At 43.6% G+C, this 17,873-nt stretch overlaps 1 protein-coding gene, 1 long non-coding RNA gene and 2 other non-coding genes across 5 annotated transcripts; 1 reads left to right on the top strand and 3 right to left on the bottom strand.

The window, feature by feature from the left end:
* Positions 1–1,952: 1,952 nt before the first annotated feature.
* Positions 1,953–5,576, bottom strand: LOC140590901 (uncharacterized). Its single transcript, XR_011991798.1, has 3 exons — positions 5,478–5,576; positions 3,572–3,622; positions 1,953–3,091 (listed from the first exon to the last, which is right to left on the bottom strand). It is a non-coding gene; the product is annotated as an uncharacterized lncRNA (long non-coding RNA).
* LOC140578955 (small nucleolar RNA SNORA26) lies at positions 3,371–3,491 on the bottom strand. The gene has a single exon (XR_011983230.1). It is a non-coding gene; the product is annotated as a small nucleolar RNA SNORA26 (small nucleolar RNA).
* On the bottom strand, positions 4,132–4,252 carry LOC140578954 (small nucleolar RNA SNORA26). Its single transcript, XR_011983229.1, has one exon. It is a non-coding gene; the product is annotated as a small nucleolar RNA SNORA26 (small nucleolar RNA).
* An 886-nt stretch (positions 5,577–6,462) lies between the features above and the next one.
* On the top strand, positions 6,463–16,913 carry usp46 (ubiquitin specific peptidase 46). 2 transcript variants are annotated; one of them, XM_023823812.2, is made up of 9 exons: positions 6,463–7,076; positions 8,368–8,448; positions 8,740–8,953; positions 9,920–10,149; positions 12,379–12,455; positions 12,651–12,734; positions 13,258–13,455; positions 13,814–13,892; positions 13,989–16,913. In XM_023823812.2, the coding sequence occupies exons 1-9, from the start codon at positions 7,041–7,043 to the stop codon at positions 14,088–14,090; spliced, it is 1,101 nt and encodes a 366-aa protein (XP_023679580.1). In that variant the 5' UTR covers positions 6,463–7,040; the 3' UTR covers positions 14,091–16,913. The 2 variants fall into 2 exon arrangements, with proteins under 2 accessions (XP_023679580.1, XP_072568629.1); XM_072712528.1 differs by lacking the exon at positions 6,463–7,076 and adding an exon at positions 7,502–7,596.
* The last annotated feature ends 960 nt before the right edge of the window (positions 16,914–17,873 follow it).

Here is a 17,873-nt window from a genome sequence, read left to right on the forward strand (position 1 = left end):
TTTATTGAAAATGATGCACAGTTGAGAAAGCAGAGCCAGAGAATGGTTTGGCTCAGGTATCAGTGACCCGATTGGCTCTTACATGAGCTGCAGAGAGAAGCTCTTCAGTTACACCGTTACTGGCATTCGATGTAAGCGACATAGGGAAGTTGTCACAGTCAGTAAATAAAGCAGATCAGCTTGGACTTACAGTACACAAAGCGTTGGACCCTCCTGTATGTTTGTTTGTAAGCTAAACAGAGACTATATTAGTATAGAGACAATTAGGAACTTTAATGAGGGTCAATCGACATCTGCTGTATCATCACACTTGTTTCAGGGGGATCCTACTCACTAACACACTAAAATGTATGTAAAAAATCCAAACTTACCGGAATGCATGTCTGAGCTGCACACTGAAGCCATTGTTCTACCGTTGCCATGGCAGTTAATACCTGGAAACCAATCCCTGCGCGGGTGAACCCTCCAGTTGCCCACCCTTTGCCAGGAATCTGTCGCCCAGCTGGGAACAGTGTGCAGCAGCCTCAGTACAGCCATCACGTAATGTAATAGAAGGTGTCAAGGTTTATACTTGGGGCTATGGCCTTTTTTTAAATGCCAGGGCTGTTAGCAAGCCCATGATAAGCCTCTGTGCTAATTCTGTCTCCCTACTCATAGGGCACTGTGGTTATGGCTGCTGCTAATGTGCTAATGCCCATTACCTACTGTCAAATTTAAATAAACTTATTTAAATCAGGCTATCACATCTCATGATTGAATTAAACCAAATGGCAAATAAAGTTTCTTTTCTATAAGCACAGGTACTTTGTAATGTTTGTTCTCACATATCCCATGTTGCTCTCTGGGTCTGAGCATAGGGTTGGTCACCCCTCCAGCATTTTTCAGGGAGTTAATGGCCTTGCTTGAGGGCCCCCCAGAGATGTGGCAATCCTGCCAAGCACAGGATTCAAACCGGCAACCTTTCAATCACAGGCACACCACCCTGCTATCGTCGCTACCCATAAAACACAAATGTGTAGCAAGACCTCTGGTATCAGCATTCTAGTGAATACCATCATCATGAATGATGACGTGCTAATTGGATGAATCAGTCTGTGCAGCACCCGTCCTAATCATCTGTAACCACTTACCCTATTCGGGGTCACAGGGAATCCGGATCCTCTCCCGGAGGCTACGGGCATAAGGCAGGCAACAACCCAGGATGGGGCACCAACCCATCACAGGACACACCCACGCGCCATTCCCCTCCTGCATTTCCTACCGCTGAATCCAACCAGCATAAGCATGCAGATCTAACTTCCTCGTGAAATCCAAGACTTAGGATGTCCCACTTTTCAGATGCCAGGGCGGATGTGTAGCTCAGGTGCCTGCATAGTCATCAGAGTGGACACACTTGGGTGCTTGAGCCAGGCCCCTAACCTGCCCCAGAGACCGACTGACCCTGACTTCTCAAAAATGTACGTTGCTTTGGATAAAAGGGTCTATTAAATGTATAGAATAGTGGAAGGTGCTGCCAAGGTACTGAGTATAGCATAATTTGTCCATATATATCACCAAGTCCACTGTTGCACTGTCTAATTTCTAATTGTAATTGTTTCCAGTTGGGGGTTACAGCACAGACATCTGTTGAATGAAAAGGATCACAGCTTCACAGTTGCGCAGAGATGTATTCTTATTTGATGAGAACCAGACAGACATGGTTACACCTGTTGTCCAACGTGAATCCACAACAAAATTTAGATGTCATGCTGACTGTTACATAAGGGAAACGTGACAGGAGATGTGGCCAGATATTTTTATGACCCTGTGTTTGGGAAGTAGCCGTGAAGACAGCAGTGAGCTCAAAAGCATTCAAGTGCTCAGGCATGGAAGGTAACCATGGAAACCAAGAAATGTCCATTCCTTGGTACATTGATTGATGATGTCAGTTCAACAAATCAGACCCAAGAGCATTTAACACTTATAAAAAAGCTTTATTAATTGCATCACAGACATTGAATCTTTTTCTGACTAGCTTTTAACTTCAAACATCACATCATCCATTACATGCTGGGCTATTTTCAGAGGGGCAAACCACCTATTAAAAGGTAAGAGAGAAGGCCTCTTGAAATCAGCTCACCATGTAGGGCCAACGAGGAACGTCTTTTGCCTCCTGTTTTTTTGTGGGACATATACACACAAAAAACACACCATACTAATACGGTGTTTGACCCCCTTTCGCCTTCAGAACTGCCTTAATTCTACGTGGCATTGATTCAACAAGGTGCTGAAAGCATTCTTTAGAAATGTTGGCCCATATTGATAGGAGAGCATCTTGCAGTTGATGGAGATTTGTGGGATGCACATCCAGGGCACGAAGCTCCCGTTCCACCATATCCCAAAGATGTTCTATTGGGTTGAGATTTAGTGACTGTGGGGGCCATTGTAGTACAGTGAACTCATTGTCATGTTCAAGAAACCAATTTGAAATAATTCGAGCTTTGTGACATGGTGCATTATCCTGCTGGAAGTAGCCATCAGAGGATGGGTACATGGTGGTCATAAAGGGATGGACATGGTCAGAAACAATGCTCAGGTAGGTGGAGTCTTCTTTTGATGTAGCCCATCCGCCTCAAGGTTGTGCGTGTTGTGGCTTCACAAATGCTTTGCCGCATACCTCGGTTGTAACGAGTGGTTATTTCAGTCAAAGTTGCTCTTCTATCAGCTTGAATCAGTCGGCTCATTCTCCTCTGACCTCTAGCATCAACAAGGTATTTTCGCCCACAGGACTGCCGCATACTGGATGTTTTTCCCTTTGCACACCATTCCTTGTAAACCCTAGAAATGGTTGTGCGTGAAAATCCCAGTAACTGAGCAGATTGTGAAATACTCAGACCGGCCCGTCTGGCACCAACAACCATGCCACGATCAAAATCGCTTAAATCACCTTTCTTTCCCATTCTGACATTCAGTTTGTAGTTCAGGAGATTGTCTTGACCAGGATCACACCCCTAAATGCATTGAAGCACCTGCCATGTGATTGGTTGATTAGATAATTGCATTAATGAGAAATTGAAAAGGTGTTCCTAATAATCCTTGTATGAATCCTTCCCTGTAAAAGAATACATCAGAGTTCTGTCACGTTCTTGCTTTTCAACTGACAGCTGGCAAACACCAAGCAAATTTATCTGACTTTTCATCCGGATACTGGTACAAAGTGCGCATAGCCCATGAAGAGCAGGATTCATGTCATGCACACTGGCCTCCAAACCAGGGCTCTTAAGCACCACCATGCTGTTATCAGTGTTGAACATTTCACTAAGCCGGAATCCCGAAAAGCGGCACGCTTCAACGCAGGGGCGCAAATCCAGAAACACAGGAAGCAACCAGTGGTTGTATCTCCCGACAGGATCCAAAGCGTGGATTACAGCCTGCGCTTTAGGTTTATGAGAGATGTGTTCTACCCCCCTGTGTTAGTCATTTAAGACACGGCACACGTCTTAAATGGGCAAAAAAGGGGACAGGATTCTGTGGATGGCTTAACCTTTCCATCATAGTTTATCAACTTCAGAGCTAATCTGGAAAGCCATACCTTTCGCATTGCTCCTATGTCCAGGATGCAGCAATCATTGGTTCCTTCATCCTGCAAGACACAGAAGGCACGTCAATTGCCCATCCAGGTTTGCTGATTAATTCAAGTACGTAATTAAGCAGAGAGGTACAGTTGAGAAACTAATTAAGCATTAGCTTCAGACAAGCAAGTAAATCCAAGTGCTAAACAATCTAGCAGCAGAGGAACACTTTAAACATGCCAAGGCGTTCGTGTTTTAGGTTTCTCCAGTAGTGCTGGAACCCCATTACACATTTTAAACATCCGTCCAGTCGATGAAAAAGGCCAGAGTTTTAAAAAAAAGTTTAAACAAACTATGCAGGAGAACGATACTAATACTAATTTGAGGCAAGACGACTTCCAACAGTATTTTTTGCCAATGGCATTGGCTGGATCTCTCGAAAGATCATCCCAGCTGGAAGGTAGTCAGTTTGAGGCCCTGCAGTAATATCTATGGGAAAGACATTTGGTCTGAATTACTCTAGTAAGATGTTCGTCCGCATTAACAGCTGCTTTATATAGCTGCATTACATAACCAATAAACGTGTATCTCCCGACAGGATCCAAAGCGTGGATTACAGCCTCCGCTTTAGGTTTATGAGAGATGTGTTCTACCCCCCTGTGTTAGTCATTTAAGACACGGCACACGTCTTAAATGGGCAAAAAAGGGGATGATGCTCAGAATAAATCTACGGACCACTCATTACTTTATGGAGTAATCTCTAGAAAGGAAGGTGTTCTGTAAGTTATTCATTAGTAACTTACAGATGTTGCATTAAGGCACGTGTTTCAGTTCGTTATAAATGTAATGTAAATCAGTGCTTGAAGTGGGAAAAAAATAAGTGCAGGAACTCTAATTTTCCGAGTTAACATTTGTGCGGTGAAAAAAAAATCAAGTCTTTAGGATGTGTTGGTTCAAAAACTATTTTTTTTTTTTTTTTTTTTTTTTACTTTTTTCTCATTCACAAATGGAATACTGAAAAACCATTAAAACAACATGAACCAGACCAGTGTGATACTTGTAGGCCTAACAATAAACTAGGGCTAAAGCTGATGCGATTGGTTGGGACTCAGTGGATGCATATGATAGGGCACTGTCGTGGCTCGTGGGTAATGTAGTCTTTTATCGGTCTTGTGATATTGTCTATTCTCGGGCCACTGTCGCTGCGTCGGATCAGTTTCAGTAAGTACAGGTGTTATGCCGAAAAAGGCATCCCTGCCGTAGAATGAATGCCTGTCTAAATGACCGATTGGTCGCTGTTCCGAAACGAGTTGAGCTACTTTGTCGAGTAAGGCTACCGTAGTGCTAATCAATAGCCCCAAAAAACCCGTAAAACTCTAACCTTAACCCCCCAAAAACCTCTAAAACCCTAACCGCCAAAACCCCCCTAAAACCCTAACCCCTAAAAAAACCCTTAAAAGCTCAACTCATCAGAACACAGGCATGCATTATAAGGCAGGGATGCGTTTTTCGGCATAACACCGGAACGCAGAAAAAAGTGGCGGAACCCAAAAGACGAAAATACAGAAGTTCCGGAACTGCGTTCCGGCCCACTTCAAGCACTAATGTAAATGTTGTATGTATGATCAGATAATCCAGGAAGAAGCGTTGTCTCTGCACAGGCCATGTTTATACTGTTATTTCCAAAAATCTTTTCTATGAACTATGGGTTATATAGTGTTAATGTGGCCCGAATTTCTCTCCCGCGTGAAAACATCCAGCTAACATGGCTACTTAGCTTAGCTTAGCCTAGCCTAAAGAAAGTTTTACTTAAATTAAGGTTTGAAAAATAAGAAACGACAGAGTATCATCAAGAAATAATTAAAATAAAGCATCCAAACTTCCCCGACTCGTATTTTTCTTGCATTATACAGATGTGAAACTTACTCAGCCTTCACTCAAGCACAGAAGAACACGTCCGCCTTCCTTGGTGACCAGAGATAAAGAGACCGGCAGTCGCTTAGCGCTGCGTTACCATTATAAGACATGTACTACATATCCCGAGATGCCCCGGGAATAAAAGACTACGGAAGCGGACTTTTAATAGTAAAGAACCTATAAGGGGCGAAGTCGTTAAATAGAATTAATTAATGTAATTATCGTACAGTTTGTAGATAATCAATTGTGTACTTTTAAATTTAATTATCTAACATGAAATAGCTGAAACAATAAGCACAATCTGGCAATCCTGCAAAACCCCGGGAAATAAACCCGGATATCGATAAACGACCTGTAATTCGCAGTAGTTATTATATGAAAGCCATGTAGATGTTAGCCGTGTTCAATTTCAATTTATTTTCACCAGTTAAAATTGAATATAAAAGCTACGGCACTTTTGCGTGTAGTGATTTCAAATTCATCTTCTTACAAATTTACGTTTCACCAAAATGAGTCGTTTATTTAGAACGTGAATGCGCAATATTTAGAGCCTATTCGAAGCTGGATAATAGTAACCAATAACATTCTTTTGTGCATTTTTAGTTACAGTATTATCTTTTTCAAGATACATCATTTTATCTGCAGTGGTTACTAATTATCAATAGTAGACTGATTGTGTGTTATTCCGGGTGATCTTTGTACATATGACAAGCACATTAAGTTCCTACTAAAACTAAACAGAATTCGACTTACTGATGAGTCTGTATGTAAATTGAATCTGCGACAAAAATAAATATGGCCAACAAATAATTGCCTGAATGTGTTTGCTAATGGTGGGTTACATAACTGTAAACATTTACTGGTACTTATGTCACTTGGATTAGTCACCTCCTGTTAATTATTTATGATTTCTATGATTTAGCTCATTTCAATAAATATACGTGTAATTCACCTCAAAGGCCAATAAGATTAAGATGACGACACCAACTTGCAAAGTCTTCTCAAATGCTGTACAGTACTTACTGTACTTATACTGTACCACATCCGCTGGAGTTCATCTCCTGGACTCCAGATTTTCTTTCCCGCCTTAGCTTCTGTTTGATTGGTCTCAACCCAAGTTTGCGGTCATTGTCCAGCTTCACATTGGTCGATTCGCAAGCCCCTCGAGCTCCGCGTTAAACCGCCTGCATCTTTCTGCCTCGGTGGGCGGGACCGTCTATTCGCAGGGAATAGGTTGTAATCCAATGCCATCAACCTGCCGCAATTATCGGTGTTTACTGTCCATTCATCCGTCGTCTTAATCAAAGACAGGCGATTGACAATGCACTGAACCAGGCACCGGATATTATTCATAAAAAGAAATTCCTTCCTGCACATTGCACGTACAGATATCCCACTGTGAACGGCGCAGTTTGTATCTCGGTGGCCGACAAAAGTCACTTTTCGGGGTTTTGGGATTGCAGGTTGGCCCTCGGCTGCGGCTGTAAAGCGGGGCACTCTCCGGCGTCGTTCTGCACTCGCGATCATGTTTATTTCATAAAGCATGGCGGTGAGGAGGACCCTGTAAACTAAATGACTGTCAGAAACATCGCCTCCATTTGTAATATGGTGAGTAATGTCTGAGATGAATGCTATCATCAATGCACGGGCGATCTTGCTCCCCGTCCGGGATGATCGCTGGACAGTTGCCGGTCGTGTCACCATGCAACATTTATCGCGCATTTCAGAAAACTCGATACGTCAGGCGCGTTGTTTTCATCTACCAAACCTAATTCTTTGCAAGCGTTGAGTAGGAAGATTCTTTTAAAATCCATTGCTGTCTATGAGCTGACGTCTCGTTTTAAAGACGCTGACCAAGTGCGTTCTTCTGTCTTCTTGCCCCCGTGCTTGTGTTACCCCGAAATGGCTTAAGCTATGTTTATTAATGGTAGTGGGTGCTGCTAGTGAAGAAGAAGCGAGTGATGGTAAACCCACGGCAAGTTGGCTAATGTTCCCAGGATGGGGCTCGGATCGGTGCTTTTGCAGTGAGTGCAGATGCGTCTCGTTATGGTGGTCATACTATCGTCACCTGGTCCTCTACCGCACTGGAGTGGAGATTTGAGTCTGAAACACCGCTTACATGCATCCGGTGGGTGTTTTTTTTTCCCTAAACAGAGAAGGGGAAAACTGAAGTAGATTTAAAGTTTCCTTGCTTTGGTATTTATCTGCCTTTTGGCTTGCTTTGGAGGGTTGAATTTTGCACAAGCTATACCTGCATGGAGTTTGCATCTCTTTCTCCTTGTTCATGTGGGGTTCCCCCCCTGCACTCTGGAGGGCCACCATGCCACACACTCCTTTAGACAGTGTGATGTCAGCAGTTACATAAATTACTTTTCCCGTAAGTGTTGGTGTCACGTCAGTATAGGTAGAGACACCCTAATTGATGGGGGGCGGGGGCGGGTATGGCGGCTTTACTCAGACCCAGAATGTGACACCGTTGTGACGGCAGTATTAAAACAGTAATGAGTGCTAGTGTACTCGGATCTATGTGTTGTGTTTGCTGGGAAGCTCGGTCCCCAGCACGGACTATTTGCGGTGCTTTGTCCTAATCGTCATAGGATATTGCCCATTTACCGCATGATGTAGCTGAACCGGCGACGAGCGATTATTCCTTTTTATCGCCCTACAACTCCTGCTGCTCTCATTTCCATCAGAGGCACTATGATTCATATGCATCATTAAACTTAGTGTGTCAACTGTCTGTCAATTATATATAAATACAAATAATGCTATTTTGTATATGTAAGATCTACAGCTGCTTAAATCTGTCATTTCTGCATTTAAAATAAAATCTGAAAAGGTGCCCATATAATTGTGTTGATTCTATCCTCACTCTGCTCTGATGCTGTTTGTCCCACAGGGCACCAATGCCTCTGCACTGGAGAAAGACATTGGTCCAGAACAGTTCCCAATCAATGAACACTACTTTGGATTGGTCAACGTGAGTGTCGCTCAACATGTGTATCTCTTCAATCTGCCAGGATGTGAATCATAATAGGGATATGGTTAAGCCATCCATCCATCTGTCCATCTTCAAGTCACTTATGTAGATTGTTGATTTGTGGACAGTATATTACAGACATTACAAAGAGGCTTCACTATAAATAAACTAAAAAAGATAAATAAGCAGATTAGTCCTATCTATTTATTCCGAGCTACTGGGTACTTTACCTTGCTGAAGGGTATATATGTTCTGCCTCACTGACCCCACCACCACCACCCCCACCCCCAGTTCGGCAACACCTGCTATTGCAACTCGGTGCTGCAAGCATTGTATTTTTGCCGGCCATTCCGGGAGAACGTCCTCGCCTACAAGGCCGGCCAGCGCAAGAAGGAGAACCTGCTCACCTGCCTGGCCGACCTCTTCCACAGCATCGCCACGCAGAAGAAGAAGGTGGGCGTCATCCCGCCCAAGAAGTTCATCTCACGCCTTCGCAAGGAGAACGGTGAGTGATTCGCCATGCCTGATGGATGAGTGGGGCCTTGTGGCAGCTGGTAATGACTGGCATATGGTGGTCGAAGTGGCTCCCATTGTTTCTGTAAAGCGCTTTGGGTGTCATGAAAAGCACTGTATAAATGCAGCTTTAATTAATTCATTCATGTGTGCAGAGGGATTGTTAATTTATTCATTTATAAGGGCTATGTCTGTCTGTCTGATCAGTGCATGAGGCTCATGAGCACCTAGTCATGTCTGATGAATCCGTGTGCTTCATAGCTCAGCTGTTAAAGAGTTGTTAATTTCCGATGCTCATAGTAGCTAATGTTGCCTGGCTGTGATTCACTGCATGCAGTAATGTCCTGCTGCGTGATTTTTCTATTCTGGCTCATTCAGTTAAGACACTTAATGCCTCCCATGCTCCACCACTTTAGGTTATTTTTTTATTGCATTATGTTTACAGCAGCTGTGCAGGTGTATATCCTCACCATGTCCGGCCAGGAAGGTTTTCTCCAGCCTCCTTTACTGCCTTATACTAAAGGGTTTACGAACCCGGACTCACCTCCTGAAAGCCGCCCCTTGAGCTGCTCCGGAGTAGCGTTGCAATGCCCCAGTCCACAGCCCCCATGCAAGTGAAAAGTGGTTCTGGATATTGATCACGAGGACAGGATGTTGTGACAAATCGTTATCAATTTGGATAAAACTGGAGAAAAGATTGCATAACCTATTGAAACATTTCCATTTACAAGTAACATATATTGTTTTTCTTAAATTCTGATAATTATGCATTGATATGCATCCTTAGGATCATAATTATGACCTTTTGGATGTACAAACCTGAATAAATGGCTTCTTTCTCTTGGTCATCATGGTAATTCAAGTGATTTAGGCGTGTACAAAGACTGTCGCGTGTCACAAGTATTTGAACCTCTGTCTTAACGGCCCCGCTCTGTATCACCTACCCCCTCCCCCACAGACCTGTTTGACAACTACATGCAGCAGGACGCTCACGAGTTTCTCAACTACCTGCTGAACACGGTGGCCGACATCCTGCAGGAGGAAAAGCAGGAGAAGCAGAACGGCAGGCTGAAGAACGGCTCGGTGCCAGGTGGACAGGCGGAGGAGAGCAAGGCAGAGCCCACCTGGGTGCACGACATCTTCCAGGGCACGCTGACCAATGAGACGCGCTGCCTCAACTGCGAGACGGTGAGCTCATTAACGCGGGATTCTGGGAGCTGAGGTTTCGCTCGCAGCCCTGGGGGGGGGGGGTCTCTTTCCTCTGACATGCCAGTAAATTTTGACATGGAAAACTGATATCTTGTGTCGGCAGAGGGTTTCCATATTACTACCCATTGTACCTTGTATTTGCATGGGGCTCCCAATTAGCTTCAAACAGTTACTCCACTAGGGGGTGCGAGGGGCCCTGAAGTGACTTTTAGCGTAGGGCCCCCAAACAACAAACCCACTCCTGTGACCAAGAGATAGTAGAATTCTGAGAAGGTTCATCTGAATGCTTATGAATGCTTATAAATGCTCTTTGATGATAATAATAATAATAATATTAATAATAATAATAATAACTAATACATTTTATTAGTAAGACACTTTACATTTGAGCCAAATCTCAAAGTGCATTATATAGAACTATATTCTGTAGAAATATAGAACTGCTGTTCTCTTCATATGGGCCGATATTTGTGCCACTAGAAACTGAATATGAATTTTGTATATTTGAATCTGCAGTTATCCGCATTACAAAACTGAATCTGAATTTAATAGTTTGAATCTGAATTCCAGTAACTTGAAATAGCATTTATCCTACCTCGAAAAATTCAGTTCGCAAATTCAATTTCAATCTAGTGTGACACACATCCGGGTTCTTGAGAAAAAGTAATCGACTGCAGATTCACAACGCAACTCATTTCCACGTTTATGGCAGTTCTGCAGGTCGGGGTAAAGAGGAGGCGTGTGCCGGGGTGTCGCAGGCGCAAATGCAGGATCATATACGTAATAAAAATTAAGAATTACCGGCACTGCTATATCTTAATCTTTATCGTACCACCACTTCTCACAAGTTGCCAGTACTCTGCTCAGAGACAAGCGTCACGCGAGAGTGGCGGGGCACAATATCTCGTCACTTAAGCATCATGATTTCTTCAACCATTCACCATTCTCCCTTGATCCACACCCCTAGATGATGTTTGTCAATCATCTCTTTTACTATTTGGTCCCTCAGCTGAATATCATGGTGGCATGACCATCTCTAGTTGTGTTTTTTAAAATATCCAGCCGTGAATTTTTGCGAATCCCTTCCTTCAGTAGCAAACCTTGCATTGGTCTTTGTCAGTCACGTGTCTGCACTGTTTAACACGCCCCCATTAGCCATTTTGAGTGTATCGCGGATGTAAACACATTTGCTTAATATTTCATATTCAGTGTTTTTTTCTCCACAAAAATGTAATGTTTTATGTAATCAGTTATAGGCCATTTTCATTACCAAAACACACTAGTAATGTAGGTGTTTAAGAAAGGAAAAGAGTCAAGAACACCACAAAAATGTCATTGCATGGACATAACTTTATTGGTCATATTTACATTCTCTATGCATTATGAAGTGCTAAATAATATTCCGTACTCACATAAAATTAATACTGATTTCTGCCTCATATTGGCAAGATGAATATTTTTAAAAAATATTTAGCATAAACACTGCTAGAAAGCGACATGAGATGAACAGGCGAGCCATAACTTAAACTAAACTAGAAGTAAAATTCATATCCCTAGCTAGTTTTGCGTTAGTCTACCATATTAACATAAACTAGCAGTGCCAGAAATCGTTCATTTAACCACATATACTGCCATATACTAACCAGACGTATGGTTAATGTTTATGTTATCGCTTGTGTATATAAAGCTTATTCTCATATGTATCATAAGGTAATGACAAACCTGCTAATCCAGCATTTGTTTTTCTGACACCCCGGCACACGCCTCCTCTTTACCCCGACCTGCAGAACTGCCGTAAAGGTGGAAATGAGTTGCGTGTGAATCTGCGGTCGATTACTTTTTCTCAAGGACCCGGACGTGTGTCACACTAGATTGAAATTGAATTTGCGAACTGAATTTTTCGAGGTAGGATAAATGCTATTTCAAGTTACTGGAATTCAGATTCAAACTATTAAATTCAGATTCAGTTTTGTAATGCGGATAACTGCAGATTCAAATATACAAAATTCATATTCAGTTTCTAGTGGCACAAATATCAGCCCATACCTTCATTCCTGAAAATTCAAGGTTCACTCTGATAACCAGTTAGATTCCTGAGGGGAATACCCAAAGATTCATTGTTTTTACCCCTGGGTGCAGTGTGTGATTTAAAGCTGTGATGTGATTTAAAGCTGTAGTCAATTACCTCTCTTTTATTACACCCTGCAGGTCAGCAGTAAAGATGAAGACTTTCTGGACCTTTCAGTAGATGTGGAGCAGAACACATCAATAACGCACTGTCTGAGGTAAGAGAACGAAGAGTGAGCTGGGGAACGCTTCAAACTTAGGTTTGAGTATGTTCGGCACTAGACTTAATGTAAATTGCAGTGACAGCCTTAGCGACATTTCTGCACCGTGATTCTTTTTAATGCATTGCAGTATGAGCATGCAGTGAACTGAAAGGGCAGTAAAAACTGTATGCAGTGGTAACTGTTTTGCAGGGACTTCAGTAACACAGAGACGCTGTGCAGTGAGTACAAGTACTACTGTGAGACATGCTGCAGCAAGCAGGAGGCGCAGAAGCGGTCAGTGTGCTGACAGACGGGAGTGTGTGTGTATGTCTGTGTGAGAGAGAGAGACTAATGCTGTAACTCTGTGTGTGTGTGTGTGTGTGTGTGAGAGAGAGAGAGAGAGAGACTGTAATTCTGTAACTGTATGTGTGTGTAATGTTATCTGTGTAATGCTTGGTGTCTCTAACACCCTCTGTGTGTAATGCGCTGTGTGTGTAACCCTGTGTCTCTGTCTGTAGCATGCTGTATATGCCACTCTGTGTCTCGGTCTGTAACACCCTGTGTGTCTGTAACGGACTCTGTTTGTTATGTGGTGTCTAATGCTTTGTCTCTGTATGTAACGTTCTGTCTGTAATACACTATTTGTAACGTGTCTATAACGCTTTGTCTCTGTCCATAATGTGCTATGTGTGTAACCCTGTGTTTCTGTAACACCCTCTGTGTGTAACATTCTGTGTGTGTGACGCTGTGTCTCTATCTGTAACGCCCTGTGTTTTTGTAACACCCTCTGTGTGTAATCCGCTGTGTGTTGGTGCAGCATGCGGGTGAAGAGGCTGCCTATGATACTAGCCCTGCACCTGAAGAGATTTAAGTACATGGAGCAGCTGCACCGCTACACCAAGCTTTCTTACCGCGTCGTCTTCCCGCTGGAGCTGCGCCTTTTCAACACGTCAGGCGACGCAGTCAACCTGGATCGCATGTACGACCTGGTGGCCGTGGTGGTGCACTGCGGCAGGTAAAGAACACACACCCATACTCACACACACACACACACAGGTTTGTAATTATATCTATGTGGGGACTTTCTATGGGGAAAACTCTAATCCCAACATGACGACCTTAACCCCTACTCAGCCCTAACCTTAACCATAAGTAACCAAACAAAATACAAGATTTTAGGCATTTTTAGTTTTTTGATTGCATTCATAGATTTTTATAACATTGAGATTTATATTGTGGGGACCTGAGAAATGTTCCCGCAAGCTAAAAAGTAAGAGGTTTTACTTTATTGTGGGGACATTACAAACCTGCGAACACACACCCCTCCCAATAGGTCGCTGTTTACTCAGGGTCCTCTTCTCTCATCTCGCCAGCGGCCCCAACAGAGGACATTACATCACCATCGTCAAGAGCCACGGCTTCTGGCTACTGTTTGATGATGACATCGTGGAGGTAAGACTCCCACTGTGCCTGGCACACGCTGTCACTCACACACACTCGCACAGAGCTTTGGCCGTGTCTAATTCGCTGTTTTCACCCCCCATGCAGAAAATCGACGCTCAAGCCATCGAGGAGTTCTATGGCTTGACGTCTGACATCTCGAAAAACTCAGAGTCCGGCTACATCCTGTTCTACCAGTCCAGGGAGTAACGGGGGGGGGGGGGGGGGGTGTTTGTTTGTGTTAACAAGCTATGCTCGTCGCCACCTCTGCCCAGTCCGAGGAAGACGACGTCCAATCAAAAACCTTGACCCTCCACGATCTAGTTACCCCCCCCATGGCCGGTCCGGAGGGACACTGTCAGACAGAGGCCGGTTCTCCTGTCCTTCCCCTCTCTGTGCTCAGCACGACACTGATACCACACTGTTCTCACCTGCACCCAAAGGCACTTTAACATCAGTCCAGGACTGCACAGAACCAATAAGCCAGAGCAGAACCGGTGGCCAGGTTCTTCACCGCCGAGTCGCTGTCCTGAGCACAGAGAACCAGACCGGCTATGACCAGTGGGCTCATGTTCCCATGGTTATGGTTGCTAAGCAGTTATGTCTTCTTTTATTTAGTTCAGGTTTGGATTATATTCGATTTTCTTTATTCTAATTGGTCCATGAGGTGGACCACATGACCATGGTCCTGCCAAAATATATAGTTGAAGATGAGGCCCACTTATTTCAGAGACTTCTGTGTGAAGTATATATGTGTGAACGCCAACCACGACTGCAAGCATTCCCTGACCCTGGATGTCAGACCTTATTTAATACTTTGCATTTTTAGAGGTGCTGGCTGTTTTTGGTATGGAGTGTGTACCAGTAGGGGGCACAGCAAGTCAATAGGAGGTGTTGAGGGCAAACCACTGAGAGGTGAATCGTGCAGAAATTGAGTTTGTGAGGTTTGAGGTGTCTATGAAATATCTGGCCTTCGGTCTTTTAATGGGCTTCAGGTGGAAAAGAGAGTTTGAGGTTTGATGACCTGAACACTTTGGTGCCATTGATTACTCAGCCCACCAACACTGTGGAAACCGGTGTGGGCCATCAATTTAATGGGCGGTATACATCCTTAGTGAACAGGAAGTGACTGTAGAAGCAGGATATTATTTTGGCGAAAGTGGTGGATGGAGACTTGGGGAATAGCACTTGTGGTGGGCATTGTCACGGCATTTTGATTCTGACTACCAATCAAAAGGCCGTCTTGCAATCCTGCGAGGCCACAGATTGTGCCTTGCCCTCTAGGTGAGGTCTTATGCGATTACCTGTAATTCACTTCTCCCCCTGGTGGCCAGAAGAGAAATCTGCAGGTGCCCTCGATCATAGAACATGTGGGTGATTTGCTGTTTGGCGTGGGAATTGTGATGGTTAACTGGATCATGTTTCTGGGAACAAAGCATAAGTGCTTCTTGGATGATGGTGATGAAGGGTGGATGCCAGGCTCAGGTCTTTCTGTTGCTTAGTACTGAAGGTATTATAGCTGTTAGAAGTATTGCTGCTGGGCGACGTTAGGTCACCAGTTAGCTCTCCGACTTCACCACGGAGAATTAACCACTGTCAGGATTTGATTGGACTGTCCTTACTTGCAAAAACCATGGGCTAAAAGGGATCTTTACCAATCCTTTTTCATTACCTTACACACACTTTTATCCAAAGCGATGTACAAGGGTTAAGGGTCGTGCTCAAGGGGCCCAACGGTGAAATAACTCTGCTGACACTGGGATTTGACCCAGCGACCTTCCAATCACAGGAGCAGCGTCCCAGCCTGCTGAGCCGCACTGCCTCTGGGCTGTTGGCTGGTGAGATTAGTGCTGTTTTCTTATGTTTGTTTTTGTAGAAAAACATCCCAGATGTCGGGAAGTTGGCCCCAAGGCTATTGTCTTCACCTTTCTCCCTGGTGTTTTTAATTCCAGCCGTAAGACTTCCATCGTCTTTCTTGAAAGTCTCTAAATATCCATATAGATACTCAAAGCTATAGAGAGTTTTAACTTATTCTTTGGCAGAGGGATCATGTGTTAATGATCTCTCCTGGCGCTTTTCCTTGGTGGGAGATCTGATTGGCTCACTCAGTTTCCAGCCCCGCCCTCTTGAACCCACAGACCGCACCCCATAGCCAATTATGTCTTTCCAGCAAAATGGTGTGAACAAAGGCTGTGTGGTTCACCTCAGTGCCAAAACTGAAGAGCTAACTTTAAGGTATAAAATACTACCTTGGGGGGACAAAAGAGAAGACCTGTGTGTGTACAGAAATAGCACTATATTTTTTAAAAGGACTAAACTCTGCAAGGCTGCTAGTTCTACTGCAAGGGTGTAGTTTTTCTCATTGATTACACCTTTGAAGGTCTGCAGCAGAACTATTATTGACTGCTTGTAGCTGTTGACTAATCTCTAAATAAAGTAAGTATATAAATATTTCTATTTTCGGTCATAGTAAATACTAAATGTACTTCTCCTCCTCCCTGTTCTCCCTCAGTTTTGTAGCTTCAGTGATGAGGATTTCAGAGGCTCAAAGAGACACTGTTACTCCCCGTTAATATGCAGGTACACCGTCATGGGTAAAGGCCATGCCTTGTTACCCCCTTTACTCTAAGTCACTTTATCATAGCCTGAATTTCAGTCTAATGGTCTCCATCCGTATCGATAGTAATCTACCACATTAGCAATGTGTTTGGTGTCAATAGGATGGACTGTGGGATTCACCTAACAACCTTCTGGTGATCTGTTCCTTCAACTTTAGACCCACTGCACAGGCTGATTCAGACTGTGTTGTATATTAGTATTAATTGTATGACTCTCCCAGACCTATAGGAAGCATAAATTTAGCATCCTTCTCTGATAGGATAGAGCGCCACCTGAAGGTCGGAAGGGTCAGTGCGAATTAAAAAGTGCACTTTACTAAAAATGAGTAATTTGCTTTAACTGTAAGAGAATAAGATATTCTTTGCAAATGGATCATGTTATTTTTTTCCGGTCTTCAATAAAAACTTGATGAAACTCCTGTGCCCATGTGCCGTGTTATTTCTCCGTGTTCTTCTTTTGAAGCCGCTCATCACAGTTAACAGGATGTTCTTTTTTTACATTGAAACTCTTAACAAGACTGCAAGGAGGTTAGGAGCAATGACAGTTTCACAGCCACGGTAATAGGATTTGCAGGTACTGTGTGTCTCCTTGGTAATTCAAGAAATTAAATTGGGGGGGTCTTTTTTGTGTTGCATGGCTTTTCACCCCTCTCCCCCCTAGGCCTGTATCTTACCTTGCCGTAATAGTGGACGTAATGTGAGCATTGTGTCTGGATGTTTCCAGATTAGCTGGTAGCCTTAGTGAGGTGCAGGTAAGCTCACAGCAGCTACGTTATCACGTTAGGACCATGGCGTCATGGCATAAGATCAATAAGCTCCTCAGGCTAGGATCCTGGGAGTTTTATTGGGCTACTTGGCCTCCCTGGTGGACCGTGCCTGTGATTTTGAGATGATACAAGTTTGATCCCTGTTCTGTGCCATTTGTGTTGCGTATCCTTAAGAAGTTACCTCTAAGCTCTTGCCAGCGACCAGTTCTTGCAATCAAAATTTTAATCACTAAATACATGGTTTGTTAGTCTTAAATAATATACTGTATTCTCTACCATTCTGAATTGACAATAAAATAATTCTTAACAAAAAAAAAATACATGGTTTGTATGTTCTTGTATGACCCTGGAGCAAGAGGACAACATGTGAGGAAGCAAAGCTGATAATGTGGTGCGTCCAATTAGACAACACTAGCCTAGGGTTAGGAGCCGTGAGTAGACAGTCTGACTCAACTTGCGACATCACTTCCTGTCCAAGTTGGCGACCAGTCTGTGCTACAGCCCCTTGATTGGTTGACAGGTGTTCCTCGGTGTCATGGCATCAACAAACATTCTTGTCTTTTTTGAATCCCAAGTACCAGAGGTGAGGTTCTAGAAACAGAAGGTAG

Source organism: Paramormyrops kingsleyae, chromosome 1 (assembly GCF_048594095.1).
Source record: "Paramormyrops kingsleyae isolate MSU_618 chromosome 1, PKINGS_0.4, whole genome shotgun sequence".
Lineage (NCBI taxonomy): Eukaryota > Metazoa > Chordata > Actinopteri > Osteoglossiformes > Mormyridae > Paramormyrops > Paramormyrops kingsleyae.

What these genes read in the sequence shown, in the direction of transcription:
- usp46 (XM_023823812.2), top strand. Translation starts at nt 7,041, where the DNA reads ATGACTGTCAGAAACATCGCCTCCATTTGTAATATG. An exon ending in ACTACTTTGGATTGGTCAAC is followed by an intron (nt 8,449 to 8,739) that starts GTGAGTGTCGCT and finishes CCCCACCCCCAG; the next exon opens with TTCGGCAACACCTGCTATTG. An exon ending in ACGCCTTCGCAAGGAGAACG is followed by an intron (nt 8,954 to 9,919) that starts GTGAGTGATTCG and finishes CCTCCCCCACAG; the next exon opens with ACCTGTTTGACAACTACATG.